This window comes from Crocodylus siamensis, chromosome 15 (assembly GCF_052110815.1).
Source record: "Crocodylus siamensis isolate JL-2025a chromosome 15, ASM5211081v1, whole genome shotgun sequence".
In the NCBI taxonomy this organism is placed as follows: Eukaryota; Metazoa; Chordata; order Crocodylia; family Crocodylidae; genus Crocodylus; species Crocodylus siamensis.
The window spans coordinates 12289915-12311466 of NC_143409.1; the positions used below are offsets into that span (position 1 = coordinate 12289915).

The window sequence follows — 21552 nt, forward strand, 5'->3', positions numbered from 1 at the left end:
ATGTTCTTGAGAGACACAATCACAAAAAACCCACCTGGAATCTGGCTACGAAAAGTGGGTATATGATAGCCTTGCTCATTTAGCCCTGTGTTAGAATCATAGGATTGGAAAAGACTTCCATGGCCACCTAACCCACCTTCGACCCCTGTTACTATCAAGGCCAAACAATTAAAACAGAAGTGCAGACAGGCTGAGCCTGTCACTGATAAAGGCCGTGGATTAAAGACCAAATGGCCACACCTGGCTGCAGGGTGCAGCAGGCCTAGCCAGGTGAACAGAAGTAGGATCGGGACTTGGGAGAGGAAGCCTCTTAGGCAAGTAGGGCCTGTGGGCTGCTTTGATAAAGCAGAGAGACTTCTTATTTCTTTTGTGGAACAGCTTGTACCACTTGGATTATTGCTTTGATTTGGACTTGTGAACTGGAGAACTGGTTGGTCCTACAAGGGGTGGAGAAAGCTGTGGATAGGGGGTTTGTTTTGTCATAGGGGCTAAAATACAACCCCAAGCCACATGGGGAACCCTAGCACATGGAGATGGAATCCTAAAAAGTTGTGAGATGACCACTGAGGCCAGGCCTAAAGTCCAGAAGCTGAGGTCTTTATAAGGTGGGCATGGATAGAGAGAAAAAGGAGCCTAGGCTTTAACAACTGGAGCCCTGACAAGCTCTCAGAAAACCACAGGGACAATCCCAGGAAAGGGAGTGCCCTGTGTGGGTGTGCAGGGGCAAAAGGACCCAAGTACGGTGACGGGTCTGGTAGAGCCAGTCAGGCGGTCTGTGGAGCTGCTGCCAGTCCTATGGCTTCCTTCCACTTCCCGACATACAGCAACATCAAAGTCGTGGCAGGAAAGTAACAGAAGCATAGGCAGGCTGAGAGAAAGTTGGAGAAGAGCAGTGTGGGCTCTACTTACCTTACACCCCTGCTCAAATATAGGATATGCTATTGCTATTGGGCTATGTAAGAGTTGCTACTTATTGGCAATTGTTTGGCTGAGCATGAACAGAAGTCATGGAGTTTCAGTCAAACCCTCCCCAAGTTTGGAGGTACACAGATTTGGGTCTGGGTGCTTGGCAATTGATGGAGGAAGACAGTACTTGCAATCTGCAGTACTAGAAGTGCGGTGTATTTGTGGTCTTTGCTTCAACAGAGCCTTCCCCACTTTCCAGGTGTCTACATGTGCATTACTGTGCAGTAACTAATTGGGCATAATGCAGTTACTAATGCAGTAAATAACTGGACATAAATTTGATACCTGCATGGTGCAGATATCAAGTTTATGCTCAAGTCAGCATCAATCACCATATTTACTGTGCAGTATGGGTGCGCACATGTAGACGTGTGCCTGTACCGTGGAGTAATTTCAGTTACTGTGCAGGAAATGTGCACATGTAGACGTGACCAATGTGTTTAGGATGGACACTTCACCAGATATAACGCTTCTTCTCTATTTCCTGTGTTGCTAACATGTGGCTGGGTGAGTGTGAACATATTCTGTGTATGCAGACCTAGGGGTATTGATATGGTGCTCTCCAGAACAGAAACCTCAAAGCATTTACCGTAGTGTGGAATGATGCTCCAAGCCATTGCCGAGGCATAAATGCCACCAACCATCCAGAACATGCAGAGCCAGCTCAGGTGTTCTCCCCTCTTCTCGCGAGAAAGGAATTCAGAGAAATAGGCAAACACGATAGGGAGGGATCCCCCAATACTGAGAAGAAGAAAAAAAAATCACACAGGAAGAATACAGGTCTTCAGGGAACAAGATCTCTCACCAGCCAAAGTGTCTTAGGGTAAAGGAGGAGCCTACTTTTTCCTTCGGCAACTCAGCAGAACCCACGGTCATTCTCCTGCATGGAGAGCCATTGGCAAGATTATGATGCTAGCTAGCTTCCTCTGTCATCCTGTTCTTGGATATCAAGGAGGGACATGAAGCTTGTTATGAGCAGCAAATGGGTTTCATGTACATTGTGAATGTAATGCTGTGCTGCTTTATCCAGAGAGGACCTGCTGAGCCTTTGGGCTGTAGCCACTTGTCCTGTCTGAAACTGCAGAATTGAGCATAGGAGCACAACCTCATTTTACAGTGGCAACCAAGAGCCAGCCAGTAGAAACAGCTTATGGTGGCTATTGGCTTCAGCAGATCTGCTCTGCTCATCTCTATCTGTAATTCCCCTTATCCATCCCCTGCACTACTTAGTCCAAGGGGAAATGTTTATGGAGCCATAGCGGCTGCCACGTTATTGGTGTCCTGCACCTCTCTGGAGCAACAGGGAGAGCTCAGGTCCCAGTAGACAACCATCTACATTGCAAGTGACATCCGTCACTGTCCTTATTCACAATTTCAGCATGAAGACCGAGACTTCAGAGTCTTTCTGACAGGTACACGGGCCTGACATGCTGACTAAATGTTGTCACCCCCCCATGCTGTTTTGTGCAGTGGCTAAAATCTCTGCCTTCAGGGCTATCAATATTCCAAGCACTACATTTGTTTTATGCAACACAAAACAAGAAAACGTATCATTCCCCTGTCTGGCAGCTTCTGCCTGTCCACATTGAACCAGCAGTCAGTCCGTCCACTGCCTCGGCCTCTGTGTGAATTGCTACAAGTCCCTCCACCAGAACAATTAGCTGATGGGCTAAAGAGAGAGGTACCCACCCGAAGCCAGAGATAAGGCGGCAGAAAAGGAAGAATCCATATCCCTGGGTGAAGGAGGAGAGAAAAACAAAGGCAGCGTTGATTGCAAGTGATATGATGAGGCATTTCCTTCTTCCCAGTTTGTCTGCCAGGCCACCCCACATGACAGCCCCCACCATCATTCCCAGGTAGACTATCAGGCCTAGTGAAAAGAGAGAGACAGGGAGACAAGGCAATTAGCAACAGCCTCTCAGGTGTTTGGTGCAGTAGAATTTGACATCTCACATGTGTCTTCACATTCAAAGCATTTTCGACAACAACTTAACCAGCAACCAGCCATGGGCTCTGATGAGAGGAGGATGGTTGTTGAAACACCCGACCAGCCTGAATGTCTGCAAGTGCCTGGAATACACTGCCTCTTGAGAGAAACAGCATTATTTGGCAGGTACCAGTGTGGATAATGCTTCTTCTCTGAGTCCCAGGTATTTGCTTATATGTCCTCTTGTGAGAGAATAGTTTACTGGAATCTACAGAGTCACTGCCATGTTCAAAGGGAGTCAAATTATGACATGTGAATATTCAAATACCCATGAGTTTGCAGAAAACAATGTTGACATATGTTTGGAAAGCCCCTGGCACTTCACAGCTGCCAGCAATGATCAGTATAACTAAAGCTAAGAATAAGTCATATCTAACAAATGGGATACATCCCCTTCTAAAACCCAAAGGTCCCAGGTAATTAACAGTCTATTACTTCTAGGATCTGCACATTAACAAGTCAGACTGGCTCCAGAAGCCAAGACCAGCTGAATTGTATTCCTGACTGTGCCGGTGATTCACTGTGTGACCCTGCATCTCTTTGCCTCTGTTTCGCCATATGTACAATGGGGATAATGACATTGGCTCTCCAGGGCTGTGTAAGAGCTGAAAATGTAAGGTCAAGTGCTTAAGTTGGTTGGGCTTTTTTACCCTCTAGTGTGATATGGTTCCAGGTAACAAAAAACACCCGACTCCTTCAGCTTCAGGTGCCATCTGATTTCCACCCCAAGAAAATGAGATCTTTGGAGTTGTCCAAGTGTCTGCCCTACATAATGTGTTGCTGTGCAGAGATAGCCAAACTCTAAACCAATGTGGAAGCAATTTTGCTGCAGTCTTTTTGAGCTGCACCCAGGCTCATTTACCTTGCCAAAGCTAGTTAGTTCAGCTATTGCTACACTGTGCTACAGTGTGCAGTAAAGACGTACCCGCATTTGAGCAGCCAGAGACTTCTCTTCCCTACCTCACTGGTCACTCATCCCCCAGCACGTCAGCAACAGCCTGGCCTAAGCAGCTTATAACGCACGTGTCCCCAGTACGTGCCACTAGCTATCAAACAGCAGTCTGTCTTAGCTCCGCTAACCCAAGGGTATGGAGGGAGAAGCATCCTGAGCTCCTGCCCATTTTTCATGAAACATTGACAGAGCAGAGAGATGGCTAAAGAAAGGGAGAAACTCTTTGCTGGTTGCACCCAAGTTTCCCTTTAATTATGCCATCCTTGACACACTCTGGCTTTCACTGATTCACCAGGAAGGGTCACCCCGTCTAGTCTGACCTTCTGTTTAACACAAGCAATAGGATTTCATCTATTTACTTCTGTACTGTGGCAATTACATGGTTGAAGTCTTGTCCAGAAAGGCATCCAGACTTGATTCAAAGACTTCAAGAGATGGAGCATCCATCACCTCCCTTGGTACCATATTCCCATAGGTAGTCATCCTCCTTGGGTACAAAACTATTTCTTTTTGTTTATTTGATTAAAACAATTTTTTTTAAAAGATTTGTCTGGTTTTATCTTACAGCAACCAATTCTTTAAAAGACGGTTTTAGTCACTATTTTAATGCTCTATTGAAACTGAGGAGAATTGGCTTAGCCATAGACAGGAACAGGCAAGCCCCTCGCATGGCATGCACCTCTCCACCATACCCTTGAAAGGAAGGCAATTCAGCTTTTCTCACCCATTCAGCTCTTGACCACCCTGCTGAAATGGCCAATAAAAGAGCAATTAGTAGGGGTGGACACTGGTCCAAGTTGGACCAGCTCAGTCACTTCACATCCCTGCCTCCCTAAAGATCCTGGGATTCCTGTAAAGGTACATGAATAATTGCATCCAGAGCCTCACACTGATCTCCTACACAGGCCCGCAAGAGTTTTGCCCATGTAAGGGCAGTAGGATCAGATGCTGAGCATTAACATCCCGGTAACGAGCAGTGTGTGCAGATGCTACCAGGGCTGGAAAAAAATTGATCAGGCAGAGTGAGATGATTTGATTTGCATTGCTGTGAGGAAAAACCCCCTAGGGATCAATCAATCCAGCTACTGGCGGCATATGGCGTGAGCCTGTGAAAACAACACATTGTGGCTTGGTTTGATCTCCAGCTTTCAGTTCTTTGTTTAAGCTGTTTCTATTAGCAAATTCCCTTCAGCAGGGGGAAATGCAATAAAGGAAATAGTCATTCAGGGAGAGTTACCTAGCTGACCCTTTGAATTAGCCCAGATGAGGCAGGAGCATCATTATCTGGTTTCATTCCATTGAAGCCGGTATAACTGATTTACTCCAGTTCAAGGATATGTCTCTTCAAGTTCAGTGCCTTTGTTGCTGTATGACTGCAGTTACTACCCCAAAAGCCCGGGACTGAACTATCTGGTGGCCAAGTGGTTATTCATGATATGCTCTGATTCTTGAAAGCCCACTTAGACTATGAGGTCCAAACAACAACACATTAAAGGAAATATCACAGCATCAGCAATGCCAGAGCTAATATATTGGGAATGAGGTGCAGAACTGTTTCACCATCTTCAAGCTAAAGGATCACGCAATAGTTTAGGGGGAACCCTAATTCAACACTGACTCCTCCTCCATGGTCTCTTCAGTACTACTGCAATAAAAGGCATAAAACCTTGACATGACCTTGATTTTGCAATTCATATTCTCTTTTTAAGTCATGAGAACTACCCAAATTACACCGTCTAGGAAGGCTCACATGCAAAAAAAGACTTGGGTGCAGAGTTAAGGGCTGTAAGCCCCATCTCGTAGGTGCCAGAACCTCATAGTAGAAGCCAAACCTTGTGTTAGGAATCGAAACTCCTGGCACGTTGCATGGAGAGAGTTAGCAGACCCAGATGAGACAAGCAAGGTGAGTTGGGAGCTGCCTAGAGATAGCCAGCATGTTATGCTACTCAGAGCTCAGCATACTCATCTCTATAGACCATTTCCTTCCTCCTGAGATGAATGGTCTGGAGCCCTCTCCTTAGAAATGGGTGCCTATATCTTTGCTTTCAAAAATGGAGCAAGGGTACTCTTTCCTCCTAAAACACAGAGGAGGTGGAGTTGCTTGTGGCCACACACTTTTGCATAATAGTACAAGGGTTAAAGCATTCACCTAGGCTATGGGAGATCCAGGTTCTCTCCTCCTTTACCTGAGAGACAAGCCCATATCACAAGTCTAGAGCACTCTTGTTTCCGCAGAACAGACTTCTGGGGAGTCATGGAGCCAGGGAGAGAGCATGACTCGGTAGCCTGGTGGAAGGAAAGGGGAGAGATGGATTCCAGCCAGTAGCTCTGACCAGGACTGAGCCGCTCAGAAAAAAAGAAGTGTTGTGAATGTGGAGTGTGGGAACACTATCCCTGATGAAGCTTAACAAGAGGAGCCTCCTCAGCTCAGCTAGGGTCCAAGCTCAGGTAGGTACCCAGGTGCCCCTGCTCCCACTGAAGACAAAAGCTGCTGAAGATGCAAAGAACCCAGTTGCAATAATGAAGGTTCCTGCATTCATCCCTGCATTAGCAACTGCACAAGATGACCACTCCAGTTGCTCTGGTGTGCTCTGCACCATGATACAAAGCCAGCTAAGGAATGATGCAGAGGGGCATTTGGAAGTCGATGCTAATATCCTTCTAGATTGTAAATGAATGCACCTTTTTTTTTTTCCTGAAATACATTACTAAATTAAAAGCTATGCAGCATACAGCCACTGCAGGATTTCACAAGCTGCTTGGCTCATATTAATCAGACCTGGAAAAGTTCAGGCTTCTAACAACACTGCTTCTGATCCCATAACTAGTCTGTGGGAATAATGGGTAGTGAATTATTTAGCCTTTTTCCCCATTCATGAGCTAATTACAATTTTGCTTTATGTATTTGCTCAACTTCTCTTTGCAGAGTTTTCCTTTCACTCTTAGGATTGATCCCAGACAATTCACTAAGCGTTTTTTCTAGCTGACAATCAAAAAGTCCACCTACACTGATTGGTTGCCCAAGTAATGAAGTGTTGTTTGTATTCTGTAATCTGATGAGTACATTTTTTATCATCAGGAGAAGGATTTTGGGTAGGCTGTTGAGGCTTTACATTCTTCAAGAAGAGAGAGAAAATAGGCAGAATGAAGGATCATTAATGCCTTTTCCTCTGAAATGATAAACATTATTCTTAAAAAAAAAAAGAGAGAGAGAGACATTGCAAGATTTCTCAAGGTAGGATCATCTCATCCACATAAAGCAGCTGTTTGTTTGTGCCTGGTACTTGCTGCAAAGGATGTTATCAGATTCTTTATGAATAGTTTAACTGTCTATATGTTGGAGATATTCTGTGCCATTCCGGATGATATTAGAATTTGATCTTGCGTACAACATGTCCTGCAATAAGGCACATGCCTTGCTTGTGAAAGGCTGAATGAAGGGAAAAAAAGATATTTTCTTGTAGTAAGTAACTGGGTAGCAGCAGCTGGGGAGCTGAGCCTGCTCATAGTTTTGTTCTCTGTGGATCTGGGCAGATTTTACTTTAACTTTTGCCTGTAAGCAGCAGAAACTGATCTTACCATATTCCTCACATACAATGTGCACTCCTATTTCCAGTGATTGGATTTGGGGGGGAGGGGAGGGGGAAGATGCACACTTTTTATGTGCTAAAATGTAGGAAATACGCTATTTCCAGTATAAGCATCAGGTGTCACGGGTTCAACATCCACTCTTCTGCCCTAGCCAACTCATGATGCAGTGAATGAATGATCGTGTAATAATGCTTTAGCTAAAGATATATGGACACCAGAGCAGCTAGATAAAAGCATATGCACAGCATGGGAACTTTCAATCTCTCTCTCTACAGACACCAGCCTCTGCCACCTTGATCAGAACATGCCGGATAAAGGAACAAATATAAAATCCAAAACCATAATGAAGGAGACTCCCTGTGGGCTGCCATAATGGTTAAGGCTTTTACACCAGCCACTGAGATGCATTAACATCACGCACGCTGGAGTGCCTCTGATTCTGCGGTAGGTGCTGTCATAGGGAAGTGACAGTCCCTATCGCACACCTTAGCCAGCACACCACTGCCCTCTATACTGATAGTGAACTCTGCCAACAGAGTGATGGAGGGTCTTTCAGCAAAGCTAAACCCACAGTTTTGAATCCAGATTAAAAATGAATGGTCAGGCCGAGTTAATTGTGTTTTGCAGAGAAAATCCATGTTGGCAGCTGTTCATCAAAGCTTCTTAAAAGTGAAAAAATATCTGGCCAGGAGCAGGAGCCTGCTGCCTTCTAATCTCCAGGATGCCTTTCCATTTTGATTGTAGCCAGTGATCTATTATTATTATTTTTACTGTATAATATCCTGATTGAGGGTGTGTGGAAGCCAGCTATCTGGCCACTGGGGACATTTGTTTTCAGCTGCAGCCACCCAGCTCAGAGTGACTGAGCAACAGCTCCATTAATCAAGTGCCTTTGGTCATTACGTGTCCGACTCCACTAGGTCCTCTCTTACAGCCAAACAAAGAGACCTGGAGGACTTTAAAGCTTTACTAAAAGAAATATAACAGCTATAGAAGGCCATAGTCCTGCAGAAATGTCTTGCCTTGGTGCATTTGTTTCTTATTTTATTCAACCCAAGAGCTGATCCTGTACAAGTCTGTGCATAAGAGGAACTGGAGCTACACTGAGCCCCAAAGCTAGCGACCACAGAGATCCTGCAGGTGCAAACTTCCCAGTCTAAACCACTTTCTGCACCTTGCAGGCACTCCAGATTGGCATCCTACTCTCTCCAGGGATAATTTTATTATAGGATAAAATGTTAAGGGTATATAGAGAGGCTACTGTGTAGGAGAGGTATAATCAGACTTCTGAAGTCCAGTATGTAGAAGACCATTTGGGCAAAAACAGTTGCTCCTACCCAAAGAGAGAGTCTCAATTCCTAGGAGGAGAGAAGGGTATGGAAGTGCCCACATGCATATCTCTGCTTTGGGGGCAGGGCCAGAGTGTTTCTGCTACTAAATGATGGCGTTTCAAGTGACTGCACTCTTGGTGTGAAGGGAGCAAGTGGATGTCATGCATGATGCCAAGTGCAGCACTCCACCATGTGAGCAGGGTGCAGGACTCACAGCTGAATACCGCTGGAAAAGGGCAACATTCAAAGGATTAAACAGGCAGCAGAAGAGGTTTGGTAGGAGGAGTGCAGCTGATATTGAAGGCACCGAACAGCGCAGATTGTGACCGCAAACTCAGGCACCCAAGCTCAGGGTAGGGTTCAAGATTACGTCTCCGTGAGACAGCATCTATTATGAACTGAAATTAGGCAGGATGAACCCAAGCTAGTATTTTCTGTTGATAAATACAACCTAGTCGAAATGGCATTAGTTCTCTATGTATTTTGTTTCATAAACCAGTGATGCTGGGCAAACTAAGCCCTTCAGATTTCCAGTAAGAAAGATCTGCCATAAAAATGACAGTAGTGACTACCATCAGGTAATTTCTACATCCATTTCCGAGGCATTGGCTGTCTGTGCTGGAGGCACCCACTCCGCAGCCCAAATGAAATCACCAGGATGCTTTATCATGATGGGCAGCATCCTCCTCCTGCAAAGACTGCATGTTCCAGACAGCATCATCAAACTTGCATTTGGGCAGCTGCTATAAACCACTCCAGTAGATAAGTGCCATCCTGGGGCTGCAGGTGCAGTACTTATATAGCAAAGAAAGATTTACAGGCAGCAGTTTTCTGGAGTAACATCTTGCCATGGTGTTCATTCAGCATTTGTTATTCTTTTCTAAAATGTGCATCTGCTTCTGGCGGCATTTTTCAGGGAGGTACCAGATAGCTCTGTGTACATGCTTGGGATCCGGGTATTGAAAAGAGGGTCGCGGGTTTTGTCAAATACACAAACCCAGTGAGATGTGAAACAACCAGAATCCTAAGGAACCAGAGGTGCTCGAGTCAGTAGGCAAAGGAAGATAAGTCTCAAGAAATGTAAATTAGCCTGCAGAGAAGAAATGAACCTAAGAAATAACAGTCTGGGAGGACTGTTATCAGAAGTCCTGCATACAAAAAATTGAGGACCACTTGGTGCATATATCACTACACCCAAAAATACTAATTAGGTAGTGAGCTGTATTGAAAGATGCAAGGGATGCATTGGATTCTTTCAGGAATCCTTTGAACACGGTCCCACTGCAACATTTCTATTACCTCAGGAGGAAAAAAAGGTTGATATTCAAGTTTTAGTAGAACTAATAAAAAAATCCAAAGCTAATTCCATTCTGCTGTGCCACTCCTGCTTTTAATATTCACCAAATGCTCTAGAAAACAGATTTACTGGCAGCAATATCCTCACAATAAGCAGTACTTTGAAAATGTTAGAGAATATTCCTGGGAAACACATTCCAAACTTGGAGCCGTGAGAGTTCATACCCGAAACTTGATTCAAGCCGTTATACTCATTCAATCAACGTCCAAATTGGGTGACCTATTGTGTGACCTGTGTGTCCAGTCCAAATTTAATTGCTGGTGAACAGGCGCATATAACATCTGAAGTTGTTGTTGTGTTGGTTAAAGGGCAAGCATTATCTGAAGACATCGTTCCATCAGTAATATAAAATAATGGGCACATTTGAGAAAACACGCCAGCACAAAACAAGAAAGTTTGTGAAAAGAAAAGTATGTGTGAACAGTAAAAATAATTTTTAAAAGAAAAAGAGCTGAAATTCAAAGAAAAAAAGATGTGGTTATGAATCACTCAGCCAGCAGCTGTTGCTACAAGCAAAATAGAAAGCCACTGCATTTATTCCTCCTGGAAAACAAGAAAAAAAAAGGGGGGGAGGGCAATATATACAAAGTTTCTAAATGAAGTAAGTTCTTTAAATTTTGTTAAAATTCTTCAACTTATGTCATGGAAAGCAAACTACATGATGAGAGTGGCTCCTTCAGGCTTTAAAATCTGTGCCCATATGAATAGGAAGGACATACACACAAGGCCGTGCTACGTAAGTGCTAAGCACTTTTATGTCAACCAATTTGTTCAAGACAGACTGTTTCAGAAAGGGTTTCACAACCAGTCTAGGCTCTTATCGGAGGTCTCCTACACCCCTCTACTTCAGTTCATGTGACATTTCTTTTGTTCAACAGTTATGCAGCAACATCTCCCTAACAATTAATGGCCCGTCCAGTTAAAAGCGAATCATCCCGTCTATAACAGTGAAAGAGATTTTCCTGTTGTAACGAATGAGGAAGACACGTATTTGAACTGGCTCATGGTAAGGGATAGCTGCTGTAATCCTAGGGAATTTTGCAGCCGAATCAAAGGAGAATTTATGAATCCACAAATGTTGCGACGTGTCACCGCGAGCGCACGCTGAACATTTCACAGGTGCTACCAGCACAGAGAGTGGGTGGGTGTTTGCGCGGAGTCTGTTTCAAGGTACCCCCCATTGGGATTTGTCCATCAATATAATATTCATGGGACCATCTGGCTTCTTCACACCCAGCCCCTCTGCTAAACTGAACTTTTCAACAGAGGAAGCCAAATTAATCCTTTGCTGTTAAAGGAAAATCTGTTCATTTGGGCTCGTGTCAGATAAAATTACCATTCTGTTTACAAACGAGGAGGCGATCAACACCCAGAAAGGGGCCTACACGAAGCTCCACCAAGGTGAAGCAGCACTGACCTTCAGGAGGTCTCTGTGAGTTATAGTAAGCCATGCCGCACGCTGGCCGGTGTGCACCTGTACCACTGCCCTCCGTTCACGTATCAGGCCCACTCTTGTGTAACACAAGAGATGCCAATGCTGCAAGAAGATGTTGACTGACACAGATGGGAAGGCTGGCTGTTCTTGTGCCCCTCTCATGTTTGTCTTCAATGAATATGCTAATGAACAACTTCCAAGGAATGTCTCAAGGGAAATATTGTGCAGTATTCAGAAACTGAAGATTCTGATTCTTGTAACCATGAATATCTGCACGGTCAATTTGTTTCGGTGTCCACCAATGCAGCAATCTCAGTCGCACCTGCACCACGGTGCCCTAGCACAGTCCCAGGCACCTGCGTTCTGCCATGGTTCTGTTTGGGTAGGATGCACAGGATAACACTACACGGAGGGTGTGTTAATCAACCCTGCTAGAGCCTAAACCATTTGCTGGCATGGTTAGGCTTTTAGGCCCAAGGCATGGCTGGGGGTGGGTCTTAAAGGCACCATATCTGGATATATAAGACATTTACCCAGAAAAAAATAAACTGGATAAGATACTGAGTTCTGATAAGGTGGTAATTAGAATTTGTTGAAAGAAGAAGAAAAGGCAACACCAATATTTGCCTCTAGGAATAATAATAATACCAAGCCCCCAAACCAGCGTAACCTTACATCAGGGATGTGCAAAATACGGCCCGTGGGCCAGATCTGGCCCATGAGGCCATTCTATCCGGCCTACGGGGCCCCTAAAAAATTTAGAAAATTCATATTTATCTGCCCTTGGTTCCTGTCAAAAATGACAGGAACCAGGAGCAGTAGGACCCAGGGGAAGCCTGGCGGGCTCCCCCAGCAGGGTCCCAACAGCAAGGCCTGCCTGGCCCCACCCCCAGCTGGAAGCCCCAGCCAGGGCTTCTGGCCTGGGACCACGTGGCTGCACCACGCTGCAAACTCAGGTAAGTGTAGGGGGGGAGAGGGGAGAAGGGCGGGGGGGACCCTTGGCAGGGAAGGAGCCTGGGGAAAAGCTAATTATGGGGGGTGGAAAGCAGCCCTTCCCCACCCCATGGCCAGCACCCCACACCGCAGCTGCTTGCAGCCTGCGCAGGGCTGCGTGTGCTACTCAGGACAGCCCCACGCAGGCTGTGAGTGGCTGCAGCATGGGGTGCCAGTCACGGGGCAGGCAAGGGGCCACTATTTCCACCCGCCACACTCAGCACCACCTTGTAACCTCCCCACTGCCAGCTCCAGCCTCGCCACCACTGTTTGCCACCTCTGCCTGTGGGCTGCCCAGCGCGTGAGCTCCGGGCGGGCAGCAGCAGCCAACATTACCCAAAGTGGCAAGTGGGGGGCTGCAGCTGCTGCCACCAACAGGCAAGCCTGGAGCCAGTGGGGCCCCGGCTGGGCATAGGGTGGGTTACAAGCTGGTGCTAAGTGTGGGGAAAAGCAGCCCCTCACTTGGCCCATGCCCAGCACCCCATGTTGTACCCGCTTGGAGCCCACGTGGGGCTGCCTGTGCCTCCTCCAGACAGTCCCGCGTGGACTGTGAGCACCTGCAGCAGGGAGCATCAGCCGTGGGATGGGCGAGGGGACACTTTTACCCGCGCTCAGCATCAGCTTCTTCCCTGCCGGTGAGCAGGGGGTCAGAGCTGTGCGCTGCCCCCGCCTGTACTGCGGGGCAGGGGGGCGCTGGGAGTGAGCAGGTGCAGAAGCCAGCGGGAGCATGGCACCTGCACCGGTGTCCTGGAGCCAGTGCCAGCAGGGCGCAAAGCAGGGTGGCAGGAGAGCGGGGTCCTAGCCAGCAGGGGCTCTATGGAGCCGGGCCAGCTCCCCCCCACTCCCTGCTGGTGCAGCCCAGCCCAGATCCACAGACCCCTGCCAGCCTGTGCCCCAATTTGGGCCCCACTGATGCTGGCCCTGGGACACTGGTCCCAAGATGGTGACCAGGGGGTGGGGCACCTGTCAAGGGGCAGGGCTACCCATGCAGCCCTCAACACCCTGGCAAAGCTGGGTAAGTGGCCCTCCCCCCAAAATAATTGCCCACCCCTGCCTTACATATATCCTTTCTAACTCAACTCGTATTGCTAGGCATGAATTTCAATCTTGCTGCATTAGCTACCAGCACGATTTTTATTACTTTTTTGGTCTAAACTACTAAAGAGAAAATGGAACTAGGATTCAGCAAAGAGTTTTATCTTTAAATGGTTGTTATTATACTTAAAGCTGTAAAAAGAAAGGATGGTCTTGTGCCTAATAGCTCTTAATCTTACTCTTGGCTCTGCTGTGGTCTACTCTGCAGCTTTGGACAGGCCACTTAAATGTCTCCTTTTTCCTTCTCCCCGCTTGCAGTGGCAAACCAAGTTGACATTACTGACACTATAGGGATATTAACATTTGTTCTGTGTTCTTTCCATATGAAAGGTCTTAAAATGCTATTATTACTCTTCATTTTATATTATTTGTTTCTAGGTATACATAAATAATAATATTTGCTACCTGGGCTATGAATAACGGCAATAAGTCATCGTTGCTGCTGTTTTTACTTTTGTTAAGTTTTGGGCCAATGCACAAATATCAAGTGAAGAACTGAAAATAAACTCTGAGAAATGAACAAGCCCCATCTCAGCCCACAACTTTTTGAAAATATATACCATCAAAGTGCTAAAAAATGTAAAACTGATTTTTTTCCCTTAAATTTCCCCTGTGTGCCATTTTGAAATAACATTTCACAGCAAAGAGAAACCCAAAATATATGTTCTGTACCCACAGGGACAGCTGGGGCTAAAATAACCATTCATTTGCATCTCATATAGAGTTGTTTATTTTCAGAATAAAATGCAAACGTTTTATACGATGTGTCACATTCATTTCACACTTTTCACAAAAAAACATTGCAGGCATATGTTTGTTTGTCATTTTTGCTCAATTTGGGTATAATTTTGGTGATTTTTTGCCCTACTGTTCCCAATGACAGCAAAGCATGCAAAAGATTAAGGGTTTAAAGCAAACTGTATTTTAAATAATAGCAAATGTTCATCAACAGATCTATTTAGCTCTTCTTCTTTTCTTTTATGGTTTGCCTATTTCTCCCACGTATTTTTCACTCAGCCATCCCCTCAAAACTGAAAGGAGAGACATTCTCTTAGGCACATTAGCAACTACCTGAAACCCACCTCACCTCCATTTGGGGTATTCTGATTTTTTTCCCTTTATTACAAACACAGCTAGATGAACAGCCACCAGAGAATCGGTATGAACTCTTGTGCAAGGTCTATTTGTATATAACAAAGAGAAGGAATTCATGTGTATCTAATGACCCATGGGCCCCTATAAAGTCATGGTAATTTGAGCGAGAAGCATGCCCACTCTAATAAAATCTCTGTTCATTTCACAAAGACCCGCTTTTGCAGATTATCACTAAACATTAGTTATAAATGGAGCCAAAGAGCTTCTTGATTGCTACAATTACTCTGACAAATCAGGCTGTAAGTACCATTGAACCCTGAGTATTAACAAGCCTAATTTGCAAGAGCACAATCCCGAGAAGATCGAGGAACTGGAGTCCCCAGAGGGAAATGAGCTTGTCTCAGAAGCTCTCTGCTACTTTACAAGGTTTCAGTCTTGAGATGGTCTTGAGGAGGTTTTGAGGAAGCTTATTTTTTGGTATCTCTCCTTAGTACCTTCATGAGAGCCAGCTGGGAGATTGTACCCTGGAGGAGACAAGGCCATCCTGAACAGTATGATGTTTGTGCCACTTGGTACTGGTTCTTCATGCTCAAGCATTTCTCTGCAGCCTGAGTGTTTTCAAAGCCCCTTGGAACACAGTTCCTTCTCTCATAGACCTAGATCCAAACCAGCCACACCTCCCTGCACAAAAATAGCTGGCAGGTGAATAAGAGCCTTTATAAGAAAAACAAAAAAGATTTATTTGAAAACAGACTGTATTTGAAAACAGTTTCCTCTCCCATAGCTACCACTAGCACGAGAGTAATATCCAGTCCACTCTTCTCTCAGCCTTTCCAGCTGAACTGTATCAGCTCTTCCTAATATGTGTAAGTATTTTAACTGCAGCTCCGATGTCTAATTTCCAAACCAGACAGTTAAGGAGAGTGGAAAAATTTCTGCAAAACCAAGTTCCAAAAATGTTTAAAGTGGGGAGGAGAGCCCTAGAGGAAAAGGAACTAGGAAGCATGTTGTTCCTCCTCCTAAAAGAAGACAGAAGTACTGGATAACTGCACAGAAAAGTGTGCAAGGTTATTTAAAGCTCATCTGAACTCTCTGAACTGTCCATCTTGCACTTAGTGGAATTGAAAGAGCATAAGAACAAGCTTTCTCTTGAGATTTCTGTCCTTTCTACTTCTGGTTGTGCCAGAAATACTTCAAAGATAGATTTTCCCGGGACATTTCAGTGCTCCTGACCGTGGTGCCTATAGTCAGGAGCTCCACCAAGGATAGATATTTATAGAGTCAGATATTCAGAATATCTGAACTTTTCTATTTGGGCACCAAAATAAAAGACCTGCTTTCTGGTCCAGTCAGTGGGCACCTGCCATGCTCAGAGATTTCCCAAAGCCACGAATCTTCCAATAGTGGCTTTGTAAGTCTTGTAAATGCACCATACAGTTGCATGGCTGATTACCATTATCACACAGGGCTGGATGCTTCCAGGGTTCCTAAGGAGTCTAGAAAAACCCTGCACCGTATTTTGGCTCATGCCTGAAGAAAAAATAATCTTTTATCCCAACTGTCCTACTCAGTCTCAGGTAAAATAAATAAACTTTTGTTTAAGCCCGGTGGGAGGTAGAAGCAGTGAAGCAAAGCAGATGTTGTTAACAGGCTGATTTTCTAATCCCTGTGTGGAACATTAATTTCAGTCTACAGATTTAGAAGGAAACCTCCATAGACTTCTTTGACCTAGTACACAGTAGCAAACAGTTTTAGTAGAGAATCTGGCCTATGAAGGGAAATGGCAACACAGCTACTCTGCTAATTGGGACTTGGAGCAAAGAAAAGGCGGGGTTGGACCAAGAAGGGAACATTAGTGAGCTTGGCGGTGTCAGGAGATGCAGTGTAATAGCTTGCAGATCAATGCAGTGGCCTGAGTTCTGCTGCTGGGAAATGGTAAGGCTGGGAGGAGTGGGAAGCCAATGGTAGAAAATGAAACCACTGCAAGAACTGGCTACAGAATTGAGTTGCAGTCACCACTGACTCTCAGTGGAGATCATCAAAAGCTCTTCCTCAAGCATAACATTTTGAAATTCTTTGAACACGAGGCTGAAAGTGAATCAGGGTCTATCCTGCACTCCTTGTGCAATTCCCACAGATTTCAGTGCACTGGGAGGGGGTAAAGAACGAGATTCATATAAAGCAGGATTCTGCTACTTCTAAGAGACCTCATGGTAGTGTTAGGCTGTGAAGCTACATCTGAGGTCGTGCTGAAATAGTTTCATAGTTTGTAGGGTCAGAAGGGACCTGAGCAGATCATCAAGTCCGACCCCCTGCCATGGCAGGAAAGAGTACTGGGGTCAAACGACCCCAGCAAAGTGCTCATCTGGCCTCCTCTTAAAGACCCCCAGGAGAGAAGCCAGCACCACTTCTCTTGGAAGTTGGTGCCAGATCATAGCTGCCCTGACAGTGAAGTCGCGCCTCCTGATATCTAGTATGAATCTCCCCTCTGCCAGCTTGTGACCGTTATTCCTGGTCACTCCTGGCGGTGCTCGGGGGAACAGTGACTCCCCCAATGCCTGCTGATCCCCCCGACTAGTTTATAACAGGCCACAAGATCCCCCCTCAGCCTTCTCTTGTGGAGGCTGAACAGGTTCAGGTCCCGCAGCCTCTCCTCGTAGGGCCTGCCCTGCTGTCCCCTGATCATGCGAGCGGCCTCCTCTGGACCCTCTCCATGCTGTCCACATCCCTCCTGAAGTGCGGCACCCAGAACTGGACGCAGTACTCCAGCTGCGGCCTGACCAGTGCCGCACAGTGGGGGAGGATCACCTCTCTGGACCTGCTCGAGATGCATCTGTGGATGCATGCCAAGGTGCGGTTGGCCTTCCTGACTGCATCCCCACACTGCCGGCCCATGTTCATCTTGGCATCAATGATGACTCCAAGATCCTTTTCCGCCTCTGCACTGACGAGAAGGGAGTTCCCCAGTCTGTAGGTATGGTGCCGGTTGTTCCTCCCCAGGTGCATCACTTTGCACTTGTCGGTGTTGAATCCCATCCTCTTCTCTTCCGCCCATCCCTGTAACCTGTCTAGGTCCAATTGTAGCCTATTGCTCCCTTCTAGCGTGCCCACATCCCCCCACATCTTGGTGTCATCAGAAAATTTGAGCAGGGTGCTATTTATCCCCTCGCTGATGAAGATGTTGAACAGTGCGGGCCCGAGGACCGAGCCCTGGGGGACCCCACTGCCCACGTCCCTCCAGGCTGAAAATGACCCATCCACCACCGCTGTCTGCGTGCGGCCCTCCAGCCAGTTGGCGACCCATTTGACTGTGTGGGTGTTGGCACCACAGTCCCACAGTTTTGTAATGAGAACGGGGTGAGAGACAGTGTTGAAGGCCTTCCGAAAGTCCAGAAAAACTATGTCCACCGAGACACCTGCGTCCAAGGATTTGGTGACCCGGTCGTAGAAGGCCACCAGGTTGGTCTGACAGGACCTGCTACTGATGAACCCGTGTTGGTTGCCCCTAAGCATGAAATCCCCTGCTGGCCCCTCATGGATGTGTGCCAGCATAATTTTCTCGAACAGCTTGCCTAGGATCAAAGTAAGACTAACTGGCCTATAGTTCCCCATGTCCTCCTTCCTCCCCATTTTGAAGATGGGAACCACACTGGCCCTCTTCCAGTCCTCTGGCACCACACCAGAGCACCACAAGTGCTCGTACAGCCGTGCCAGGGGTCCCACAACGACCTCAGCTAATTCCCTCAGCACTCGGGGGTGGAGATCGTCCAGACCAGCTGAACACTGGGGTCCTGGTTCACACTCCTCTCTGTTTTCTCACTGCAGACTTTGCTATGAAGTAAGTGCACTCACTCCATAGCAGAACCTCATTGCAAAAGAGCTTGTAATCTAAAAAGACAGAGGAGACAAGGCTGGCTCACATTGCACTGGCTGCCGAGAAGGTGGACTTCTTACAAAAAAACCTCAACAGAAAATGTTCAGCAAATCCCATACAAGAGCTTTCTTCCCTGTCCTCCAATGTCAATCTCCATCCTCACCTACTCAGCACTCTTCATCCTTGATGAGAAAAATCCCTCTTTCCCTTATGTAACACTCAGTACCTCAGTGGCAGGCATGATTTAAATTTATAGACAGGCGGGCAGCCAGATCAATACACAGATAAAGTCAATCTTGCAGCAATATGTATGCTTTCAAGGCAAAGAGAGCTAGATGGACAACTAAATAGGAAGATCCCATGTAACAAAAATAAATAGGAGTTTAAGGGAAGTCTAATGTCCTGGGAATGGAACATGCAAGCAAATGAATCTCAGCACAAGAGATTCTCCCCACTCACAGTGTATAGCTTAATATACAGGCTCTTCATAAAGTCCTTGTGCGCTGTTAAACTTTAATAATGTAGGCTGTAGGTATGATAGAACCAATCTGTAAACAGGATTTAAAAGCAAATGTATTAAAGTTTTAGGACAACTAGAGTACACAATGCTAGACTTCATAAGTAATAACACATTTTTTCTTATTTCACATCCTTTGACAAACAAAAAATGGCTACTGTAGACGAGAAGGTAAACTGTCCTATGGCTAGCAGAATTGAAGTCCATATCAGCTGTGAGAAGAAAACGGTGGTTATGTTGAAGTCTAGCATTGTGTACTCGAGTTGTCCTAGAACTTTAATAAATTTGCTTTGAAATACCATTTACAGATTGTTTCTATCATACCTACAACCTAAGTCATTAAAGTTTAAATGTGCACACAGACTTTATGAAGACCCTGTATAATGAAACCGGCTCATACGTGTTAGGTTCCCTTGTACCTGGAGGATACTGGTTTGTGAGCTGCTCATTAAAATTTAGCCATTAAAGAACTGAAATCTGGTTCCCTGAGGGCTGAGGTTGGGAATGTCTCTTGTAACCCTCCTGCTTGCTTGTCCTTCCATGATGCTCATGATTTTGTATAAATAAGCTTCCTTTCTGAACGCTACAGATGAGACTGCATAATGGAGGAAATCTGAGTTTTTCCCAAGCTGTAAGTGTGAGACTTGCAGCCCAGACAGGGCTGGGTGAGGGCACAGCTCTGTGTTGTTTTTGAGCAGCTTCCTTGTCATGGGAGTGCACGTAGCTGTCCTCAGTCCCATGAGCGTGCATGAAATGAAGGTCCTGGGTGCCCCCACTTTAAGAAATAAGATAATGGTTAAATCCAGCCCTGCTGCATGCTGCTTGAGGAAAGTAGTTAAAGGCACTTACCGAGCATCCCTTTGTTTGAACTGGACAAGCACATATCCTTCTCGGCACTGGGTAGCACAAACCCAACCACAAACACCTCGATTCCATCCGCCATCAGCGCCAAGCCTAGAACAAAGAAGAGTGTCCACTGGAAGCGCCCATGGCCACACTCTTCAATGATGTTTTCATATTGGTGGGCAAGCTGTTCCTCATCCTCCATCCTCTGTGCCATGAGATCCGCATGGTCTCTATAATCATCAGCCACACCAGGGGCTTTCTTCTTCTGCTTGCCTTTAATGTCATCTGGGTGAGGGATGCCCTGATATTCTCCCTCATAGACTTCGTCATCTTCGTCATGCCCTTCTGTGGCATCACTCTGGGCATCTTCTTCTTGAGCTGGCTCATTGCCACCGTGGTAATAGCCATCACTGGGTGCATACCCTTCATAGCTACTATCCTGATATCTGTAGTCCTCTGACACTTGGTTCATCTCTCGTGCTATATCCTTAGCCCCTTGATACAGGTTTGCATTGTTTCTATACCTATCATCCATTCTGAGCGTAGATTTTTACTCCCTCTCTCTCTATATATATAGTTTATTTGTGTGTGCAATTTCTGGTATCAGCTACGCAAACAGATCTTGTGTCTCCTTTAGAAAACGGACTTGATGCAAAGTTCACGCAGCTTAAAAAAGAGTAAATCTTGAAAGAAGAGCTTCTGAGAGGGCTTTTCTTAAAGTTTCACGTTTCAGCTCTAATTTTTGACTTGCTTTCTTCAGGAGGAGGGAATGTGTAGCTTGGTCGTTGGCAAGAGATAAGTGAAGGATCAGCAAGTTTGTTCAACCAGGAGCTAAGAGGACTTGGCAGGTTGCTTGTTTTTCAGATTCATTGTGCTGATGAAGGTCATGATCTGAGAATGAGAAAGCAATAGTGATGAAACAGCAGCCCAAAGAGGAGGGAAACGCACAGAGTTAAATATACATCCTTTTGAATCTCCAAAGAAAAAAAAGAAGATGGAAAAGTTGGGGTTTATTGCTGCATTTTACAAATAGGTAAAGCCCAACCCAGCCCCACTTCTGGTCCCCCCCATCCCAGTCATATGAATGCTTTAAGTAAGCTGGGGGCAGCATGCGGCATGGTGCCTACTTTGAACCACACAATGTCATCCCAAGAAGTCCTGCCTCCAAAATTCATCCTAGGGCTTCATTGAGAATGTTAAGTAGAGCTGATCAGTCAGTGCTTTTAGGTTACTACAGACATCTCTGTCTGCCTATCTGGAGCTCAGTAATTATGGTATTTTAGACTCTCATCATAACTAAAATAACCTGAACTATACTTTTTTTTAAACCAAAGCCCCGATCCAATTTTATTACTTGGATTTTGCTTTCATAGGTGTCCCTTCGCTTTGCAGAAAGACCAGGAAGAGAACACAAGTGAAGAGAGAGATTCTCATTTAACTTTGCCCTGTTTATTCCAAGTCTAATAGCCACTGGATGAGAAGTTTTCACAGCAAGGAACAAATGAAGTTAATA

At 45.7% G+C, this 21552-nt stretch overlaps 1 protein-coding gene across 4 annotated transcripts in view; it reads right to left on the bottom strand.

Moving 5' to 3' along the window:
• The window catches only part of SV2B (synaptic vesicle glycoprotein 2B), a 97113-nt gene that overhangs the window by 17915 nt on the left and 57646 nt on the right, over positions 1-21552 (bottom strand). For 3 of the 4 annotated variants that reach the window (XM_090029071.1, XM_090029070.1, XM_090029072.1), the window contains 3 exons: positions 20043-20930; positions 2656-2836; positions 1556-1707 (listed from right to left, as the gene is read on the bottom strand). In XM_090029071.1, the coding sequence (XP_089885197.1) occupies positions 1556-1707; positions 2656-2836; positions 20043-20574 (865 nt within the window). In that variant the 5' untranslated portion in view covers positions 20575-20930. The remainder of the gene's footprint in view (positions 1-1555; positions 1708-2655; positions 2837-20042; positions 20931-21552) is intronic. The other variant, XM_090029073.1, reaches the window with a different exon arrangement.